Source organism: Talpa europaea (assembly GCF_964194135.1).
Source record: "Talpa europaea genome assembly, chromosome: 11".
Lineage (NCBI taxonomy): Eukaryota > Metazoa > Chordata > Mammalia > Eulipotyphla > Talpidae > Talpa > Talpa europaea.
Genome location: NC_140078.1, coordinates 104,186,615 through 104,208,447, shown reverse-complemented (window position 1 = coordinate 104,208,447; position 21,833 = coordinate 104,186,615). Strand labels below are relative to the sequence as shown.

Below are 21,833 nucleotides of genomic sequence, written 5' to 3'. Positions count from 1 at the left end.
CGGCCTTTCCCGGGCCATTTTCGGCTTCACGGGTAGAAGGTTTGGCAGGGGAAGACGAGGAGGGAAAGTCGAGGACGACAGAATAAGTTTACAAGGGGGCTTCATGCCTTCCCGGGCGAACCTCACGGACCCAAGGTGGTCGGGGAAGCGGCGCCTGTTGTCAGGGGATGGCGGGTTTTCATGGGGCGGGAGAGGGAAGCCGGCTTGCCGGTGACGAGGCGCAGCTGTTTCCTGACGTATCAGCAGGTCCCCATTCTCGCCCCTGCGTGGGCTCCACCAGATGCCTTTTCGCCCTACGGACTGGTTCCTGCCAGACCCGCCTGTAGACACCCGCACTGCCTCTGTCTCCTGAAGCCGAGGGGCCGCTGGGAAAGGGGGTTCACCCAGGGCCTGGATGAGCGCCTGGGCCTGGCCACCTCCCCCTGGCCTGGGCTGCCACGGGCCTGGGTGGTGCCGGACCCGGCAGGACCCCGGGAGAATCCTGCAAAGTGTCCCGGCAGAGGGCCCGAGCTCAGCCGGGCCCCAACTGATTTATAGGGACCGGGGGTGTCAGGTCAGTACAAGTTGGAGAGTGTGTGTGAGTGTGTGAGCGAGCGTGTGTGTCGAGTGCCTAGGTTTCTACTCCCGGAGCCTAAAGCGAGTCCCCGCCGAGGAGGCGACGTGTGCAGCCTCGACCCATGTGCCTGAATCTCCAAACTGACGGCTGTTTGCCTCAGAAGGAGACAGGAAAGCAGTCCTGGAAATGAGCGTGTGCTGCCCAGCAAGTGTTGGAATGCCCTTTCTCCCGCCCCCTTGTCCTCCTTGCTTGCTTCTCGCTCCCTGCGGGACGGCCGCGGATTGGGCGCCCTGTGCACCCCAATGCTCCCGGGCGCCCTCTGCTGCGGGGGGGGGGAGGTGCCTGGGGCCTTTGTCAGCACAGCTCCCCCCGCAGGAGGGAACGCCAGCCCGGCTTGGTTTTATGCCGCATCTTGGTGGTGGTTCTGCAACACGACGCTCTCGAGCTCCGCTGGTCATCTTCCGGCTAAAGCCAGACCCTGGCCGCTGCCGCTGTCCCAGGCAGGTTCTCTGTGCTTCTGGCCTTGGATTCTGTGATCTCCATGGGCGCCCTCTGAGGCCCGAAGGAAAACGCCTTCCTTCAGTGGGGGGCTTGGCGGCCAGAGCGGCGAGTGACTTGGGGAAGGTCACCCCAGCGGCGGAGGCGGGCGCTTGGGCCGGGCGAGCCAGCTGGGAGGTGCTGGGCGGGCAGGTCCCGCTCTCTGCCCTCCAGCTGTGGTTCCTCCTTGGTCCCCGCCCCCCCCCGCTCCGCCGCAGCGCGCCCCTGCGTCAGCCGGGCCCGCGGACACTGTGGGAAGAGCACATGCCGTGTCCGGTGACGCATCACGTCACACAGGGCGACGCATCGGGCTGCTGTGCAGCGTCCGGCCCTGGCACAGCATGTGGCTTGGGAACGTGATGAGTTGTTTGCGATATCGATCACCCCATGAGCATCTCACCCCGGGCTTGCAGATTCCCGCCACACTGACGCCCCCGCGGCTTCTGGGGGAGGTCGGAACCAGCCGCGTCCCCAGCCGACCCCGCTTCCTCAGGAGAACACGAGGGGCTGGAAAGCCCACGTTTGGAGAGGGCCCCCGCGTTTTGGGAAAACAGTGCCCCGCCCCCCGCCCCGGTGCCATGTCTAGGCCGTGTGACTGGTGCCGTTGCCAGATGGGGGCGCTGAGCTCAGGGCTCTGCAGCCTCCCCCTCTGCCCTCGGGCCCCGCACCCCCAGTTACACAGCCAGAAGGCGGATCACTGCTTCGGAGCAGTGACTGTTCTTTGTTGCTGTAAACTGAGGGGGTCTGGGCACACCCCTGAGCCTTCAGGCCACTCTCAGCCATGATCTTGTCCCCGCTGCTCTTCCTTCCCAGGTGAGGCGGGGAGGTGGCACAGTCTCACTCCACCCTGAGGTCAGGAAAGGTGACTCTTCCAGCCGGGGTCCTGCCTGCAGCAGGTGCTCCTGCCTGGGGCGCTCCAGCTGCGCCCCCCTTCCCAGGGCCCACAGGCAGGTTTTGTTGACTGAAAGTGAAGACTCAGCAGGAGGAGCGTTAGCCCATCTTGCGTGTGAGGGGTGTCGGGGAAAGGCCGCTTTCTGGAATTTTAGGTGAGCTGAGTTTCCTGGAAGACGGAAGCCTGCAGGGGCTCAGGCCTGCGTGCAGGGTGCCCCCGTCCCGAGCACGTCCGACGCTCCTGCGACCCTCTTCTCCCGCTCCCTGTCTGAAGCCGCTTTCCTCAGTGCCCACTTCATGCCCTGGGCTGTCCCAGGAGTGGTGCTGACGGGACATCCCTCTGCAGCCCTCGAGCACCTGGGCAGGGCAGGACAGGGCAGCTGCAGCGCTCGGGCTCTCGCGTCTGCGACCTGATGGTGGAGATGTGACACCACTGTCCCCGCTAAGCTTCTCGATCCCCTCTGTCCCCCTTTGTCCTCGGCGGGTCCCGCGATGCCTCAGCCCTGCCAACCCTGCTGATGTCCAGACTCTGCCACCGGCCTCCAGACACAGCTCTGCATTCCAGCCCCTGGACAGCCCTTCCCCCTGGCTCGTCACCTCGGGGATGGCCCTGTGCCCGTCCCATCCGTGAGAACTGCAGCCCTGGGTCCTGGAATAGGAAATGCACCTGCTGGGGCACGGCCTTCTGCCCCAGGGTGCCCGCCGCAGGGACCCCCGGAGACAGCGCCCTGTCCCCCAGTGCCCAACGGTGCAGACCTGGTCTGGGGGTCCCTTAGGAGCCCACGTCTGGTCCGTGTCCAGCCACGGTGTCCTGAGGTGCGGGGCCATGCGCCGTCTCCGTGTTGAACCAGGTTCCTGCCACACCGGGAGGGCCGGGTGGCCGGACGGCACGGCTCGCCCAGCGCCCGCTTCTCGTCGATGGAGGCTCTTGCTCAGGATCGCTTTACTAACCCAGATATTAATGCTAAGTTGTGTCAAGCAAAGCTAATGGAAATTCTGAAAATAAACACGGATGATTTAATGTCTACATGACCTTTACCGCCCACGGAAAATTCAGGTGGCGTTTTAACTACCTGCACAGGAGGTGAACACGTGTGCAGCCCCTGCCGGCGCAGTGGAGAGAAGACAGCAGGCGCTCAGCGGCCGGGCAGGGCAGGAGGGCGCTCGGCAGCATGGCCCCTGGAATACGGACAGTCCCCCGTGCCCCCACCACCCTCGTGCATCCAGACAGCGTGCGGTTGAGAGGCGGCGCCCCCCGCACACGCTGGCACTGGGCAGTTTTCCTTCCTCCTCTTGTTCCACTGTGAGAAGAGCCTCCTTCCTGCTCGCGGCCCCGCCGGGACTCCTCCTTCCTCCCGTGGCGGCGGCGTGGCGTGGCGCGCAGGGAGCAGTTCGTCCCGGGCCTTGGCCGTCCGGCGCGCAGGCCGCCCCAGCCGTGGTCATGGTCGACAGCGCCGCGGTCGGCGTGGTCCCTCTCCACGCTTTAAGAGGAAAATACACTGAGAGAGAAAGCAAGAAATTCCGACTAGTAGTTTTTGGGGTGCCAGCGTTGTAGGCATTGGTGTTGAAGAGTCGCTGGCGTGTAAATGGCGGGCCAAGTAGTTTAGCTCCTTATCCCCGCATGTCCTGAGCAAGAAAAATCAAGCGGACTCGCGCTGCTGCACGCCGGCCTCGGGCACTGGCCGCGGGCAGCGGGTGGCCAGCACGTCACGTGGGGCAGGGGCGACTCTCATCTGTGTGCTCGAGTACAGGATTCTGTTGGCCACGTGGGAATCCGTCCTCGCGTGTGTCATGACCACCTGCGGGACCTTGCTGTGGGGAATATGGAAGGAAGGTGCCGCGGACCAGCACAGCAGCAGATGATGAGGCCACCTCAGGGTTGAGAGAAGCGTGCAGGGTGGTCAGGGCGTCGGTGAAAGAAATGACACACAGACACACTTCAAGAGTGAAAATCTGAGTGTCATTTTCTTTGAGTTTGTGACCAGTATATATATATGTTTTCCAAAGGCACAGGGACAATGAATATCAATGAAATCAGCTTGCTCATGGGCTCAGCCTGTCACCATCAGGGAGGTGATCTACATAACAAGCAATGACCATTATAGAAGAAAGAAGGAAGTTTAGAAAGACAAATAAGGGATTAAAGTTTGTAGTTCTAGAAAGACAGGATAAGATTTTTAGCATTCTTGTAGTGGTTCCTGGTTATCTTTTGATAAGCTTCTGCCTTTTCAGGGAACTTCCTCTGAACTTCCTCTGGTTCAGGGTGTTATGCTGTTCCCCCCCCCCCACCCCGTGCTGGTTGCCCAGATGGACCTAGGGACCATGGCTATTGGCAAAAGCCATTCCTAAAGGTCACTGCGGGGGGAGGTGCAGCAGGTATGTAGGGTTTTGCTGTTCTCCCCTGCATGCTGGTTGCCCAGCCGGACCTAGGGACGGTTAGCCCTAAAGGTCACTGCAGGGGGAGGTGCAGCAGGAGGACAGGAAAAGACAAAAAGTCACGTTTCTGGATCAATTTGGAAAAACGCGCTTAGTCCTTACCTGGCAGCTGGCAGGGCCTGAGAGCAGAAGCAGTAATTTAAGAGCCTGGCTGAGTCACCACGTGGAGGCGGGTCCCAGAAACCTGAGAGGCGACGGTGCCCTTATGGCTAATCAAGAAAACACAGTATTTCCATCCCGGTGAATTAGGCCTTTAAACACGAGCCAGGCTGCTCGCGTGGTGCACACTCCTGACCTGCCGCGCGGGTGTGGGCCGTGGCGTCGGCCTCCCTGTTGTGCCTGGCGGGTCCCTGCAGCAGAAAGGCGGGCGTGCATATACATGAGAGGCAGCACAGGCCCTCCTTCTTTGTAACGGGGTGTGTGTATTTCCTTAGCGGGGAAAACTATTGCTTCGAGAAAAAAGTTACTCTCAAGTAGAAAATCATTCTGCAATTAAAGCTTAACTTGGGGCCTCCCCGGTGGCGCAGCAGTTGAGCGCTGGGCTGCGAAGCTGCCCGCAGCCTCTGCAGTGCCGGTTCGATCCCCGGCTGCTCCCCGGCCACCGGAGGAGGGTCCCACATGGCGCGCAGACCTCTCCTGCCGCCCGCTGCTCCCCTCAGCAGTGTCCCTCGGTCCTTCTGCCTGCTCTGCTCCCCGCTCTGGCTCTGGTGACTCCTCTCACCCTCCCGCGCTTCTGACTGTGCCCAGTGCTGGTATAAATAAATTAATAAAGCTTAACTTGGTGACTTTAAGGGAAGATATTTATGTGAGAGCTTTGTCTTTGGTTTTTGTTGTTGTGATTCTCATTTGCATATTCACGTACGGGCAAAAGCCACAGAAGTCTGCTCATCCATTGCTCGCCTACTGTAAGAGCCTTTGTAACGGGCCTGTAGAGGACATCGTCCCTCAGGGAGTTACAGCTGCCCCACGCTGGGGCCGTCACCCCAGCAAGGGAAGAGGAGAGAGGGCTGTCCTCTCAGGCGGACGCCCTCAGGCCCACGAAAAGACCCGGGAGAGGCGCCCCGGCCTGTGAGCATGGCCCAGCGGTGAGGGAGCAGAGGAGCCGCTGTCAGGCGGACGTCTCCGTCGTCCTCGCTGCTCCTGCTCCTGAGCTGGTCTCGGGACGCGTGGGTGGGCGCGAGCTGTGCGCCAGCCCGTGTGCGTGCCAGGTGCTCAGCCTGCATTTTGTTCTTCCTCCAGGGCTGGCGCCCGGACGTGCCCTGAGAGCGAGCCCCCGCGAGGGCTGACGGGCTGTCCTTCCACCTGCTCCGCGAACTCTGAGGAGCATCCCTGGTTTCCGCGGAGACGCTGACAGTCTCTCCTCCCAGAGTGGCGCCTGGAGATCATTTTTGATGTTTTTCCGAAGGTGGAAGGTGAAAGCGCTGGCGAAGTCGTGTAAATTAAGGTCTGGAAATAGGAAGTTGCGAGCTTTCCCGCTTCTCCCTGGAGACGGGAGCCGAGGCGGGTGTTCCTGCCGTTGCGATGAACTTGCTAATCCCGGGACGTCATCATTGGACCTCACGGAGGGAGTGCGGGAAGCGCAGTGAAAGTTGCTGCATCTCCGCCCGTGATTCCGCGGAAGGGACATCCCGCCGGGGAGGCGGACACACGGCCAAGTTTGTGAGGCTCTACGCACGCTCGCAGCTTAAAGCGGAGGCCTTTTAGGGGTGAGACAGGCGCCGCGTGGCCTCGCTGACGCCGCAGCGCTGGCGGCGGGACGGCGTGTGTTCCTTTGCGGCGGCTCTGGAGAGAAGGGTGGCCCTGGCGGCTCCCCTGCCTGGCTGGGACGGGCCGCCCTGAGGTTAGCACTCAGGCAGGTCTGGGGCCCGCGGGAGGACCCCTTCTGCGCGTTCAGCTTCCGGCAGGTGCGAGGACAGGTCTGCGGCTCGGGCTGGTAGCTGCGTCCTGCGGATCTCTGTGCCTCCGCGCCGTCCCTCCCCGTCGTGGGCAGTCCCCACTGTATGGTCTCATTCCGAGCGGCTCCCGCCCTTTTCTAGAAGCCCACGTTCATGGTTCGGGCTCAGAGCCTCACCGGCCCTCCCTGCCCACCGTCCGCCGGCAGTGCTGGCTCTGGCAGGACGTGCGATGCTGAGGGCAGCGGCCGAGGGCACTCGGGGGAACGCTGCTGCGGGGCGGAGGCTGAGCAGGGGCATCGCTTCTCTGGGGTGCCTGGTTGCCTCTCGGCTCAGCCACCCCAGAATTCAGGCATAGGTTCCGACCAGGAATCGATGATGTTGGGTAAATATGAGGGTCTGGTTTCAACTCTCAGGGAGGATTTTCAATGGAAAAAAGCATTTAAGAAACAATTAATTTCCTTGTTTCCTCAGGTGTGTAGCTGGAGCCAGGAGCAAGCGGGGTCTTTCCTTAGCCAGTGAGCGCTCCTCATTCCCGGAGTCCCGGCCTCGTGGGTCTTCCTGTCTTCCTGACCCATGACCTAGGATCTGGTCTGGCCTCGGCAGAGGGCCCAGCCTCCGGCCTGCACAGAGCGTTCCTGAGATGCCAGGGCAGGGCTTCAGCTCCAGCACAGGAGCTTCTCTGCGCCCCAATGATGTCAGCCGTCCCTACTGTGTTGTAACGTTGTCCTGCCCCCGGCCGTCTGAGCCGGGCGCACACGTGGCTGTGGGACAGTGCTCAGAGGGTCAGCGCATGCGGACGGCTTCCCAGGCCTGAATCCTCAACCTGGCTCTTTGCTGGTCATTTCTATTCCCGCGGCCCCGGCTGTGTCAGCTGACCTGAGCTCCCCAGCCCAGCCCCTCCAGGGGGGAGCAGAGGGTTGGGAGCCCTGGGCAGACGCAGCAGTGGGGACAGGCAGGCTCGCAGACAGCAGGCTCGGAGGGCTGTGACCACTCTTGGGGGCTGTGCAGAGCAGGCCCCGGCTTCAGGGTGTGGAGCTCCTCCGGGGCTGGCTTCTCCTCCTCTGACGTCCTGTCGCGGCTGGGGTTCTGCTGACCCTCGTGGACTTAATCTGCCCAGAGTGTGTTTGATGAGGCGGGGACATATTTAGCAGAGAAAGGACTTTTATTCTTCTGTGGTTCTCTCGGTCGCCAAGAGACGTTCTTCCAAGGTCTGCGGCCTGTGCGGAGAAGCCTCACCACTGCGAGGGGTGTTAGGGAGGAGCGACATGCCCCAGGGCCCGTGGGTGCTGCTGAGGGGATCCTGGAGTTGGCGTGGACACTGGGCCACGGCTTGGCGTGTCCCGGGTGCCATATCTCAGTATTCGTGAGACTTTCCTTGAGGATCGGCAGGCCTTACTTTGCCTTTGCCTTTGCGAATTGAAATGAAAATCATGGTGTGGGGACATAGGGGGATGCAGCCATTCAGGGGCGTGTGCTGTGAGCCATAACTTTAAGTCAGGACTCTTTGAATCCTAACCTTGAGGCAATGACCACCCGTGTCACTCCACCTGCCAAATGCGGCTCCTCATGTCCCCATCTGGGGCCGCGCAGCCACGCCCAGGAGGAAGGGCCAGCATGGCCAGAGACGTGGGCATCGGACCCCCGACGTGCTTATCGGGACCAACGGTGCCGGGACCAGGGCAGCCGGTGAACGCGTGGGCGCCGGGAGCGTTGAGTTTGGCATCTGGAGGGGACGCACGACAGTGAGCTGTGGACGCGCCCTCTGTGTGCGGTGCGGCGCGAGCAGCAGGACCAGGCCGTGCCGCGGACGAGAGGTCGAGCTGCCTGCCCCTGGCTGCTTCCTGGGGACACCCCCTCTCCCCAACCCGTGGCCCCTGACGCGCACGTCCAGGACACCCTTTCTCTGCCGGGCCGTCCTGTCACCTGCGCTGCCCTGCTCGCCGCTGTGTGCCCAGCGCCTTTGCCTCCGCCGCCCTCGCACGCCAGGACGCGTGTCTCGGCCCAGCCTGCGGCCGCTTCCCTGACTGCTTGCTCTCCTGCCGGGATCGCCGATCCGCTTGCGTTCGCAGGAATCCAGAGGTAGGTCCACCTTCTCTCTGCGTGGAGTTCCTGCTCCGGTTTTCTCTCTGCCTGTGTCTTCCTGTGGACGCCGATCTCTCTCTGCCCGCCATTCCATCCGTTGCTTCCCGGCCGTCGCTCTTCTCAGTCAGCGCCCTTCCATGTTAAACTCGGCAGAGGCAGATGCCGCGATGTTCTCAGAGAACCGACAGTCCTCTAAGTGTACCACCTGAGGCTTCGATTGTTGGTTTAAGTTCATTTTCCTTCTAATTAGTAATAATTATTGTTATAGTTAATGTAGTCAGGCTTCATTACAGAGCTTTTCCCACACTTACCAGCATTGCTCCGCATTTTTCCAGCACCCCCCCTTCGAATTGGAGTTTCTTTTACCTCCGATGCCGTCAGCGCTTCCTCTCAGCTGGTGCTTTAATGCTCGATGCTTCCATGTTTGTTTTTCATGAAATATAATTCTTTTGCCATTATTTTTTAATAAAGCTAAAGTCGGCCGTGCATTACCTCAGTGCTCTGTAAATGGAGCTGAAAACGGATGCCTTCTGCATGTGGCTTTCTTTGTTTCTGATCTTCTGTGTGTTTGTCACCACGTGATGTCCAACGATGCATGATTGTCGTCGTGCTCACGTGATGCTGGGCCTTTCCGTACGGGTGTCTGAGCTGGCGTCTGCCCGAAGGGCACCCTCCGCCCTCTGTGGTGGTGGTCTCGCCTGTGCTTTTCATTAGACTTTTCATCCTTCCAGCCTTTGTATTTCTTTGTGTTCTGGGAATACTTCTCGGGCCCGTCTTCCATTTTTTAAATTGTTTTTTCTTCAGTGTCTCCTCGGTTATTTATCTTTTTGTGTCCGTCAAGGACTCGGGTTTATGCTGCTTTAGCACTAGCCTCCAGACACCGCGGGCTAGAGCTGCAGGAGTGCCTGTCTTGCTCCTGTGGCGTGCCCAGCGTGCACAGGGAGGCCTTCTGCATGTCCCGTTTGCTCAGGGGCCGGAGGTCTCGGAGTCCCCTCGGGGACACGTCCACATGACTGAGGCCAGGGCAAGAGCAGCTGTGGGGTGGGAGCTGGCTGGGACACTGGTCTGCGTGCAGTGTCTCTAACTGCAGCCCCAGACCCCACTGGGGTTTTGAGTTTTCAGCTGCCATCTTTTCAGATTTTAGAAGCTCTATTTGACTTGTCTTCCTGGGGTTTTTTTCTCTTGGTGTTTTGTAGTTGTCTTGCAGATTCAACCCCTTTTTATCTGTAATCATTTTCTATACTTTCATTTTCCGTGCACGATCATAGTCTTTGCCTGTTTCCAGGGCTCACAGTGCCTGTTCTTCCCCCTGTGCCTGCTCGCTCAGCACCGAGTCATTTTTACTTCTTTCCATGTGGTTTGCGGTCTGTGTGAGCCGCGCTAGGCCCTCGTCTAGGTGGGATGCTGTGGAGCCCTGCAGTGCTCCAGGTATGTCTTGCTTTTGTTTTCCCCAAGATCTTGGCATATAATGAGGCCCAAACCAGCTTCCGCGTCAACTCCCTACACCACGTGGCCAGTAGACATTAAGATTAGCTACTCGAACTTGGCAAAGGCTGAGATTTTTCTTTCTTTCGGGGGATACAGTAGACCGCACAACTCCATCATCATTCTTTAGGCTGGTTCTCAGACTCTTCTAGTTTCCCTCCATGCACTTAGGGGATCTTTTATTCACCTTCTTATGGCCCAGTGTGTAACTAGGCTTTCAGAACCTGCTCAGACTGGGGCTTGAATGCAGGGGCTATGCATTCCCAAGCTCCGGCCACGTGAGCTGGAATTCCTGCCTGGCCTCCCGCTCCTCTGTTCCTCCTGCAGAATCCCCTTCCAAACTGGAGGCAGAACTTTAACAATGTGTTGAGCTGACTGTGCTTTACTTGTGACATTTCTCTGTGCTGCCTTGGGCTGCACTAGGTATGTCACCACAGCTGGAAGTTTCTAGCGTCCCTCCCAGGTTAGTAAGAAAAGATGCTCAGATGACATCATCGGCGCAGTGAGCGGGTGCCTTGATACAAGCAGCCGGAACACGCTGGAGGAATCTGAGGCGCTGAGAACCGGGCTGGCCGAGTGGGATGCAGGGAACCACGGCCAACTTTGAAAGGATCCACCATTGGACCTGGAGGGCGTGCCGGGGGGAGGAGGGTGCAGGGGGGAGGGAAGCGGGCGCAGTCTGCCCTTCCCTTTAGAGGGACTTTGAAGCGATACCTGCACTTGTCGCAAAGGTCAAGGACTGAATGTGCTGGGAGAAGCAGTTCTGGTTATTTTACCTTTTAATCCACCTTTGAAATAAAAGATTAGCGGTAAGATGAAAGCCAACCGGGTCCTGGCTGGGAGGAGGAAGCCTGCACAGGCGCGTAATTACAGCTGTCTGCAGAGCGGGCGGCAGCCCAGTCTTGCGAAGCGCGGGATTAGCTGTGTTGGTAATGGCAGAACCGAGCCGTCCCAGCAGTGTTCTTAAGAGCTGAGAACCTCGGATTTGGAGAGCAGGTGGTGGGACACAGCTGCTGAATAATCCGCTTAACCTCCCCTGGACGCCACGGGGAGAAAAATAGCAGGAAAATAACCACCTCACCAAGTGGTGGATGGCTGTGGAATGAAAGGAGCATCCAGAGGACACGAGGACGAATTTGCCTCATTGCTGATCACTTTGAACAAAAGAGGCAGGCGCTTGCCGTGGCGAGCCGCACTAGTAGGTGAAGCCGCCCTGCGCACACCCAGGTAAAGACGGCATGGAGCAGGGTCCCAGGTGGCCCCTGCGTCGCGCTGCTTCCGAGACTGTTGTGTGGGGAGGATCCACAGCCCAGCACGTCTTCGTTTCCGTTCATGGAATTGCTGAGAGTGAGCAGCTCTTGGGCAGTATTTACAGATGCTCCTAAGTTGACATCATCGGGAGCTGTGTCCAGGCCTTGTCTGGGTCACACAGCCACACCAGGCAGCACTGGACGCCCGGAGCCGTGCTCTCCCGTGTCCATACTGAGAACTTCCTTCCCCTCAAGAACCCAGGAGGGCAGCCTCACCCCTCCGGTACCGGGTGCAGGTCGCTGTGTGGACAGCCACGGGCAGGATCGGGAGACAGGAACCTCCTGCCATCGACGGCCACGTGGCCGTCCTAGTCCACAGGCAGGTTCTAACATTTTCGCCTTGTTTTATATAAAGAATTTGCCCGTCAGAGTGGGGAGCCACATCTCCCAGTGGCACACAGCAGATCTGTGGCCAAGCTGGGACTTCAGCCACCTTTGCTCCGGAGCCAGCGTCCAGCCTGCGGGTGGCGGGCAGAAGGGCCTTGACCCCTCAGTGCGGAGAGGGGTGACCTGGGATCCGGCCCTGGGCCTGGGGTGGCAGGGCAGCTAGCAAGCACCGCCCCCGGCGGGAGCCAGGCAAGGGTGCTGGTGTCTGCGGAGCGGTGGTGCTGCTTGTGCTGGCTGAGCAGAAGCCTCGTGCCTGGCCAGAGCTGTTGACTGCCACGCGGGCCTGCGGCATGCAGCAGCCCTGCCAGCCCTGCGCCTTCGAGGGGGGGCAGCAGCGCCATGGGAGGTGCAAACCCACATGACAAGCACACATAGGCCACTTGGGGAAAATACGAATTAAAAGGCTCTGAGATGGAAATAGAAGCATTAGTGCGGGTGTCTGGGGCTGTGCTGTGGCGTGTCCAGGGGCGAGGAGAAACAGCAGCCCGGCCGGTCTGCTTTGGGCAGGTGTTGTGCTGCCAGCCCTCTGGGCACCACTGGCCACTCAGCCCAGCGAGTTGAGGCTGTGGGATGGAGTTTCGTCCATGTTGTGGGGCAGGAACTCGGCCCCGCCCGTGCTGTGACGAGCCCCGCCAGCAGGGCAGAGGCCTTGGTCCTGCCCAGCACCTCTCCACGCCTGCGGTCACCACCCTGCCCAGACCCTCACTGTGGGACACAGAGTCCTCACCCGCCCAGGCAGGACGCTGGTTTGCTGGGGGAACTGGGAGCCCCACAGAGCCCGAGCACAGGGCCCACTCAGCCCTGGGACCCCGTGGACTCCCCTGCCCCTGGCCGCTCAGCCTCTTTGTCCCCTGAGTTGCATCACTAGAAGTGAGCACCATCGCCTGGCCCACAGGGTCTCCCCTGCTGCGACACATCCCAGTTGGAATACCCAAAGCAGCGGGACGACTCCGGGGCCGGGCTGTGTGGAGGGGTCACGGGCCAAGGTCAGGCTGCAGAGACCTTTGTGCTCAGCCCCTCCATCCCATGTTCAGTTCTGAGCTCACCGCACAGGGCCATGCGTGCCCGGTCCACAGAAGGCAAGGGCACGTCACACTGGGAAATGCTTCTCTGTCCCCTCGGCCCCTCAGTGTCCCCCTCGCGATGCCTGCACCATTTCTGGCTGTGGGGCGAGAACTGGGGGCACCAGCCTCGGTCAGAGGCTCAGTGCAGGCCAGATGCTGTCCAGCTGAGGGAACACGTGGGAAGGAGGTGGGCGCTGGGCTTGGGCTGTGGTCTGTGCTGTGATGTCAGCTCTTAGTTGCGTCACCGTCAGGGGTTTCGCCACGACGCCTGAGGCCGAGAGAGATGTGCGTGTTTCCTCCCGAGGTCCCAAGGCTGCCAGCACACACCGGTGTCCACACTCTGACCCGATGGCCCGGTGCCGTGTGTTACCAGGATCCGTACTCCCAAGGGTAAAAGTGCTGAAGACGGAGGGAGAACCTTGTTGAAGGTGGGAATTCTGCAGCTCAGCCCGGCAGGGCCAGAGCGTCTGCATTTCAGGTCGGGCCCTTGAGCCACCAGCGGCCGTCCACACCGGCTTTCAAGAGCAGTCCCCTGGGGTGGGGATGCTGGTCACAGTCTCCAGAGCCCCTGGGCTTCGGGGGAGGCCCGTGTGTCCCAGCTGCCGCTTTTACACCCGCAGAACCACCCTGCGCGTACGCGGTGGCAGGGCAGGCAGTCGGGCTGGGGCTGGGGCTGGGGCGCTGGAATCTCGGAATCTCATCTGAATCCCGTTAGAGCTGCCCACGGCGGGGACTCTGGTATTTATCATGTTGATTCCCTGCTCTTTTGTTCTCCTTGGTAAAAATCACGGCAGACATAGCCTTCATTCACCGTCACTGTCTGATTTTCAACTCGAGCAGGTTCTGTAAACATAAGCATACCCGCAGACAGACAGATTTATCTGTTTATCAGCCAAGCTTTTTCAGAGCGAAGCCCGCGATGCAGGGAGATTGTTGATTGATGCTAAAATTTTGACAGCTGGGAGTATATTCTCAGCAACAAGATGAGTAACTTGGGCTAAAGGGGCTTGGGGAGACTCCAGCTCTGATTTATATGGACCTTCCCAGTGAGAAAGGCTCTGTCCTTTTGCAATGCGAAAATAAATAGTGTCTAATTCCAATTATCTGGTCCTGCAGCCTGGAATTCTTTTTGATTTACTACTATGAATAGCCTTCATCCTCGTAATCTTGTAGGTATGCGGTATCATACGTTAGCATCTGTAAATTTGAAATACGGTGATATTCGATGCATTGCTGAAAGAATAGAGAACATACTGTATTTCACGCGGAGCCTTTTAAAATAACTTCAGCTGCTGACTCTTAGGTAGTAAAGCGCATGCTTTTGACACTTCGCGAGTGATGTACAGTCCCAGTTTGTAACAGAATCAGTGGGCTGGGAACACCTGCTTGTCCCCTGCACCACCCTCACTTCTGGCGGGCGAGGACGTCTGTTGTCGCAGAAGCGTGTCTGTGGCCTCCTGCAGTTCTGGGAGGTCTGTGCTTGGGGCACGTGCTCAGAGGGCCCTGCCTTCTCTGCGGGGGGGCCCTTCCGTGAGCTTCACAGTCTGTGTGGAAGCTGGGGCGCAGGTGACCTTGGGCAGCTGGCCCTGGACCTCCCTGTTGCACTTGGAGCTGGGAGGTGGTCAGTTCTGCCTCGAGGGCAGCCGGGGTACAGGAAGCACATTTAAAAGCAGCAGATATTCTTCCTCCTCTCCCCGAAGCAGTCCCTGCCCCTAGAAGCACATTAACGACGTGATAATTCTCTTTATTTACCTCTGGTGCCTGCAGCGTTCTTGGAGAGCTGGAGAAAATCGCATTGTGATCAGAACTGGGCTATTAACAGCGTAGACTTGCTGTGAGAAAGTGGAAGGAGCCAGTTTTCTAGAACCAGCGAGAGTTGATTTCAGTGGTCTGGGCTTTGAGCTCCACTGGCTGCCCCAGCCCCGTCCTCGGGGATAAATGCGAGTTGATGGTCAATGTAGCAGCGAAATCGCAGCCAAAGCGCACCGCACCTGCCACCGTGCAGCTCGGCCACGCCGCCCCAGCCTTTCCTGGCCTTGGCAGAAGCATTTTTTTTTTAATCCCAATATGTTTAGCTCGTCGAGGGGACGCATTCCTCAGACTCCAGGCACCTGATGCATGGACACCCAGTGGGCCTCTGGGTGCTCCCCCGCCTTGCCGGCGGTTGGGGGTCCCTGGCGCGTGGGCCACCTTGTCACAGCCTTGAGTCACCCTGGCCTTCCCACCCATCCAGGGTCCTTCTCTGCCCAGTCACGGCGAACACTGGTCCGGCAGGGTCTGCACGGCGCACCTGAGTCTCTCGTGGGTCTGCCCCTTGGCTGCGGGCGGGCACCGGGCAGGCCCTGGGCAATGGCAGCCGCTGCAGAGCTGTCTCGGGCTCCCCATGGACACCCCGAGTTGCCAAGGAGCTCTCGGTCCTGGTGCCCCACGGCCCTGCTCTGGGTGGGGCTTCTCGGAGGTGCTGAGGGTCTGTCGCCAACCACGGGGCCCTTGGCTCCTGGGGGCAGGTCCTGGACAGGAAGGGTCTGACCAGGCACCTGAGTGAGGAGGTGGACCCCGGCACGTGGCCCCGTCAGCCGGGCGGAGGGGCCGGCCTGTGCCTTCCGCCTCCGTTCCGCCGAGACGCAGGGCTCCGAGCGGAGCTGAGGCTGTTCGTCGCCGGCCTTGCCCAGGGGTTGAGTCAGCGGGGGTGTAGCCCGTGGACCTGCCAGGCCCCACGACCAGCCCGTCCCTGTGGCCGGCGAGGCCTCAGAGAAGCTCTGGAGGCGACCTTGGAGCAGGAGGGCGCAAGGGGCGGGAGGTGGCGCTGGGCACTCCCGGCAGGAGGCAGGCTGAGGAGTGAGGGATTAGTCTGGGTGACCTTGTTTTTCAGAATGAAAAATGTTTGACTTCGCAGCTCACCAGTGATTCGGGAATCCTTCTTCCTGTCCCCGTCTCCTAAACAATCCCATTTCATCTTTCACTGAACTGGAAATACTGAAAAAATACATTTCCCTGGTATGTCCGCCCCTGTGTGTGCCCGGTGAGATGTGAGCACGGCCGCGCGTCTGCGGGAGCCGGCTCTGGGGCCGCCTGTGTGCCCGCGCCAGTTCCCCTGGGGCTGCCAGGCCCCTCTCTTCGGGCCTGACCTCTTGGGATGCAGGCGGTCAGGAGGCTCGGGCCCTGGGCTGCAGGGAGCAGGTCCGTGGCCCTGGCGCCATCGGGACAGACCGGACCATGACAAGTGCCGAGTCCTGCCTTTGGCCTGCCCGGGCCGCACCCTCAGGGCACAGACCAATGCTGTTTGCGTGGCCCCCGCCCAGGTTGGCCTCGTCAACCCTGTCAGGCAGGAGTCAGCTGGCAGCGGGGCGGAGGTAGCTGTGGCTGTCACAGTGGGGACATCACAGTGCTCATTGATCAGCAGACACACGGTCCTCCGGGACGGCCGCGTGAGCAGGTCTAGTACCAGTCCCCGTGAAAGTATGAAAAAGGAGTAAAAGTTGTCCTGGCCAAGGAGCTGCCCAGGCCAGGGGACAGTGTAGGCAAAGGTGTGGAGTGAGCTGGGGCCAGGGGCCCTCAGAACGGGTGGAGTTGGGGTTCTGTGAGGCAGAGACAAGGAGCGAGAGACTTGGGTAAGGACCGGTCACCCAGGGCCTCTGAGATCCACCCACACTCAGAGTCACTCAGAGAACATCACCTCCTGCGTCTCCCGGAGAAACGTGAGCCACGCACCTCCCCTGGCTGCCTGTGAGCCGGCCGAGGCCCACTGCATCTCATGACATCAAGTGTCCACGTCCCCCCACGCCGTTTCTCCTCGATGGACCCGGTTTGAATCAGCAGGTGGTAGCAGATGCTTAGGGTGTCACTGTGTGTCGCTAAGGCCAGGAAGCCAGCACTTCCGAGCACCAACGTCGGTGTCAGTGCTCCCTCTAAGACCAGAAAGCAGCCCAGCGTGATGCAGGAGGCCCACAGCATGGCCCTGGAGCTTGGGGGTGGAGCGGGCCTCCAGCCCTGTCACTGGGCCGCCTCCCTGCCCCGTGCAGGACACAGGAGCCTGGAGTCCTGTCTCCGTCACCCAGTGAGGTCGAGGCCGTCCCGTGCTGTCCCCCGAGTGGAATCCTGACCGGGGTGTCCCGTTTCATCGTCCTGAGTCTTGTGGCTTCCACCCAGATCTGTCTGACTCAAAAAACTGTTCCTTTTCACAGCACTTTGTCTCCAGAATGTCCCTCAGCCTCAGATGCTCCCCTCTCTGGACTCAGGTGAGATGGAGCCTGGCTGGACAGCTCCCCTGAGAGCGACTTCCTTAGACTCTGACGTCCTCTCCGGGAGGCATCGATAGCAAGTCCTGTAAAGCAGGGAACACAGTGCTTCTGCCAAAGACTGGAACAATAAATAGTCAGGGAATGCAGAATCTATAGCCTCAATGCAGGTAATTTCCTACAGATAGAAAATAAATAATGCGTATTGCATATTTCCAGTTATCTGATTGCTTCTTAATGACCCCCGAAGAATGGCACAGTTTTAACAGGAGAGGCCGTGTTGGGCTCCAGCTCTCTGAGAGCTTACACATGGTGCCGCCCTCCTTGGTGCCGCCCTCCTTGGTGCCCGCCTTGCCCTGGCTTCGCGTGGGCCGTGGGCAGAGGGAGTCTAGACTGCAGAACGCTATTGCCGAGACAGGCTGCTGTGTGGATCTAGCTTTTTAATGGCTGAGCCCTCAACTGTAGGATGGACGTGGCCCCCAGGGTGGCTGTGGGCACATTGACAAGGGGCCGGTACACAGGACGCCGTGTCACGTCACCCTCCCTGGAGCCACACGTGCTCGCTCTGTTCTGTGGGCGCTGGCCTTTCCATTGCCCAGGGCCCGGTGCTGGACGGGAGAGAGGATGTCTCCAGAACCTCTGAAATGAGCATGGTAGACGGCCCCCTCCCGAAACGCTCCAGCGTTAGCCTGACTTAGGTCATCGCAAAAGAACCTTCCAGCGTTTCTGACAACACGGCCATCTCAGGCCTCTTTATCTTGTCCACTCCCTGGGGGCAGCTGCGTGGGCACGTCCAGGCCTCGTGTCAGCAAGGTCGAGGAGAGCGCCTCGCGCTTTGTCTTCCAAGCCGCAAGTGAAAGGAAAAATTATGCAGAACCCGAGCCTACGAGTCTTGGCTTCTTCATAATTGAAAGCACCTATTAGCGGCGCCAGCAAAGTCACAGAAGAAAGTTCTATTATTACTGTTTTTAGAAGAGCCGACTCCGCGGTGAATCTAGGCCATCACCATGACGATGCTGGGTCTCGGCGCGCTGTGCGCTCGGCCTCGCACGCACCGTTGCCACCGTCCGCGGAGCACTACGGAGGGCGGCGCGCCGCAGCGTTGTGCTCAGGGTGCTTTGCAAACCACCTGTTTAGCCCGTGGGGATAAGGAAGTTCTAATACGTCATGTCACAGAGTGTGGATTTCCCCTGGTAGCTGAAGCGCATGGTGAAATGTTCAGTCCGGAAATGCCCACGGTAGTTAGTCGGTCGGATGTTATTATTTGGTGAAGGGAGAAAAGACTGTAAGGGGGTCTGAGACAGGCGTCACGGGAGCAGGGACGGGACCCCAGCGTCTCCGCGCCACACGCCTCGCCAGGCGGCCCATCCTCTTTCCCGCCATGGTTGCTGCAGGCTCTTCTCTGTCGAGCACAGCTCTGTGCGTGGAGTGGTCCCTGTCACCCGTGACACGGGAAGTCTGACCGTGCCCTGCCCCAGCTTCCCTGCCTAATCTCCGTTCTGATCCTGGTTCCCACCACGCCCCACCCCATCGGACGACTCTGGCTGAGGTGGAGTTGCCAGGGGGAACCTCACTTGGCTTTGGGCCGAGCTTGCCGTTGGTTTTAGGGGGAGAATTATCGATGTTTTTCCTGAAACAGCCCAGGGATTGAGCTTCTGCCCCGTCGACCCCCACCGGCCCATGGTGCTGTTTGTTTTCTGCAGGACTTTGCTCCAGGCTGATTGAAGCAGAGCATACCTGACAGATGCACACTCGTGTCCGTGGCTTCTCCCTGTTGTGGACACGGGGACACGGGGTGTAAGGGAGTGGACGGGGCGCCCCCGGCTCCTTTGCTAATGGAGAGTGGGGTGAGCCGAGTGCAGGGCGGGGCCTTGGCTGCACTGGGATCACTGCCCATGTGTCCGGCCAGACGCTCCAACAGGCCCCTTTGTCCTCGGGCACCTGGCGTCGCCCTGATGCATCACGTCTTCCTGCTTCTGCGTGCTCGAGGGCGAGGTCGGCATGGGAAACGCAGCTGTAACGGTGGCCGTCTGCTGACCTTCAGCTGTGGAGGCTGTCCGCCCCTTTTGGGCTGGAGCGCTGGCGGGTCAGCACCCACCCCCGAGGCTCTTAGACTTGACTGCCCGGTGTCACGATGGCGCCTCTGCGGCTGTTCTCGCCTGGGCCGGCCAGGTCTCCCCACACGCGGCACCCGGGACGGCACAGTTTGAATGAACGAATGAACGAACCAAGAAAAGGACCGGAAAGGATCCTGACGTTCATGCCCCAGTCTCCCCTCGAGTCCTCAGAGAAGCTCCACCTATGTGTCGCGATGTCCATGGTGTGACCCCTAGGCGGGCTGGCCAGGTGGCCGGCTGAGCCACCACTTGGATGGTTGGGTGTCCAGGGGCGCCGCGGCCTCACATGGAGGGGGTGGAGATGCTCTGGGAGGGCGCTCAGAGCCGGCTCGGCTTGGCATCTGATGACTGGTGCTGTCTGGTCTACGTGGGAGCAGTTCCACCCTGTGAGACTCGCAGCCGTGGCCGTGGGGTCTGGCTGGCGCAGTGGACGGTGGAGGGTCGTGTTCCCGCCCGGAGGGGCCACGGAACGCCCCTGCTCACAGCGCCTCTGTGGCCCCGGCGGCCGCGCAGCGCGCTCTGTGGCCTTCGCCACTGATTTATTTTTAGTGAGGACAGATGCTTTTCAGAGGCTTAACACCTAAACGGTTGGAGCAGTGCCGCGAAGGGGAGTTAAATGGTTTTACTGCTTGCTGACTGCACAGAGATAGAGTAATCGTGCGAACAGTTTGGAAAATAATGCTTTTGTGGGGTTGACAGGACAATGAACCTGTGGCCGCAGCTTAGGAGGCGCGGGGTGGGCTGTGTCCTGCGGGCCTGGGCGGTGTCCGCAAAGCGCAGGTCCCCGGGGAAGGCCCCACCCAGCCTCTGGCGCTAGCACAGGGACCAAGTTTGACGCCAGCATCCAGTCCTCCGAGTCGTCTGGCAAGCGTACATTTAAAAAGGAGAGAGATGCTTCCAAAGGCAGCCCCGACACTCTTGTGGGCTGCTCCCCCATTCCAGAGCCCGACTGGAGCAGGGGGCTCCTCCGTGCGGTTCTGGAAAGGAAGGAGACGGTGGGAGGTGATAGGATGAAGCGGATGTCAGGGGTCTGGTGTCAGGCGCTCTGATAAGTTGTTTGACTTTGGAAAATCACCTTATCTCTCAGCTGCCGCACCCCAGGGTGCTAAGGAGGGAAGGAGGCGGGCGTCAGGGCTTCTCGTGACTTTCTGGGCTCACGGGTGACGCAGGGACCGCCGGCACGGCTGGAGCTCAGAGCGGGTGTGTGTTTGCAGCGGCACCTCACTCCAGGAAGAGGGCACTGGCTGGGGCCTGGGGAGGGTGACGTGGGCTCTGCCTCACACTCTGCCCTCGCCTCCACAGCGGAAGCCTCCCCGCGTGCTCCCGGCGCGGCCACCTGCCCAGCAAGGAAGCAGCTCACGTCACCCTCGGTGCCGTTAGCCCCGGCCACAATCCGCCACCCGTTATCCTCAACCCCGTGAAACCTTTCATCTGAAAACTCTGCACACGGTGATTCTATTCCTGTGTTCAGTGAACAGCAAGAGCCAACGTAAGAATTAGGCAAATGGCCGGGATGGTCACTAGACAGGCACTAGACAGCTCGTCAGGCGCCAGAGGAGGCGCGGGCGAGAAGCAGCCGGGCGGTTCCCCGCGAGCGCGCAAGGGGGGTTAGTGCACGTCTGGGCAGGGACGGGGCGCGGGCGTCGGAGATCAGCGATGCCACTTCCGCACGTCGGAGGCGCTGGGCGGGCTGCTCCGGGAAGGGGCTTCTGGTTTGCATCTACATGTTCAGGACTTTGATTCCCTGAGTTACTGTGACTCGAAGGCACGGTCGTGCTTCCGTGCGCTGAGGATGGCGTGTGCGGGCCGGGCCGGGCCGGGCCGGGCCGGGCTGGTTCCTGGGCCCACAGAGAGGGCCGCTGGGCACCGCCGGCTTAGACGTGCCTGGTCCGGCTCCTCCGCCCCTGTGGGCCTGGAAGGAGTTTACTCAGGGCACGTCGCCTCGCTGACCCCAGACTCACCGGTGGGTTGGCTGTCGCGCCTGGGCCACCGGGCGGGGTCCCCAGCGGGTTCACAGTGCACGCGCAGGGTCGGCTGCCGTGACGGCTTCCATGCCCGCGCCAGCTCTCGAAGCAAGTTTTGTTCCGTGTCCACACCCCCCTCCAAGAACACAGTTTTATCTTTAGGCCAATTCTCAACTGCTGTAAGCGCGCATTACAACCGTAAACCTCCTAATGGCTTCTAAATAGTACTTTGGTGTTTGGCAGAAGTGACAAAAATAATAACTGGCGCCTAAAACAAATACTAAGTTGTGATCCCGAAGCTTTCACAGCCATGCTCGGACAGAGAGATTGCACGCACGCAGCGTGCAGGAGCTTTTTAAAGAATTTCAGTTCTGGAAAAGCTCTTTAAAGGTCAACCTAATTAAGGCGATGTTTTTGAACCAGTATAAAGTAGATCCTATTATTGGAAATTCTTTGCAACAGCTCAGAATGGCATTTCACTTATGGTTTAAACCTTTTATGGTTAATTTGGAAAACAGAAGCGATCTTTCGGGGCGTCCTGCTCTCTGAGGGACACGTCGTCGTGATCAATAAGAGCGGCCTCTGAGTGGGGAGGGGGCCGCTCCCCGGGACGCTTGGCCAGCACGATGAAGTCCAGCTGGGTGGACGCTTCCTGCTGGAAGACCCGACACAGCAGAGGAGGGAGGGGAGGCCCCTTAGGGACAGAAGGCCCAGGGACAGCCCCGCAGCCTGGGTGCCACAGGATGCCACGCTGGCCTAGAGGGCCCCCGGCTCCCCCGGACCTGCGGGTACGTGGCAGGTCAGCAGCTTCCCCCTCTCCTCCCTGTCCCCTGCGTCCCCTTGTGTGGCTCACTCTGGCCCAAGAGGAAAG

General features: G+C 60.1%; 1 protein-coding gene across 1 annotated transcript in view; it reads right to left on the bottom strand.

Annotated features, from left to right (window-relative positions):
• Positions 1–21,833, bottom strand: part of LOC311180189 (isocitrate dehydrogenase [NADP], mitochondrial-like) — a gene marked incomplete at its 5' end in the record, with an annotated part of 39,016 nt that overhangs the window by 15,594 nt on the left and 1,589 nt on the right. Inside the window, 4 exon segments of the mRNA XM_084247850.1 lie at positions 18,456–18,511; positions 20,752–20,836; positions 20,960–21,139; positions 21,479–21,617. Coding sequence (XP_084103976.1) covers positions 18,456–18,511; positions 20,752–20,836; positions 20,960–21,139; positions 21,479–21,617 — 460 coding nt within the window.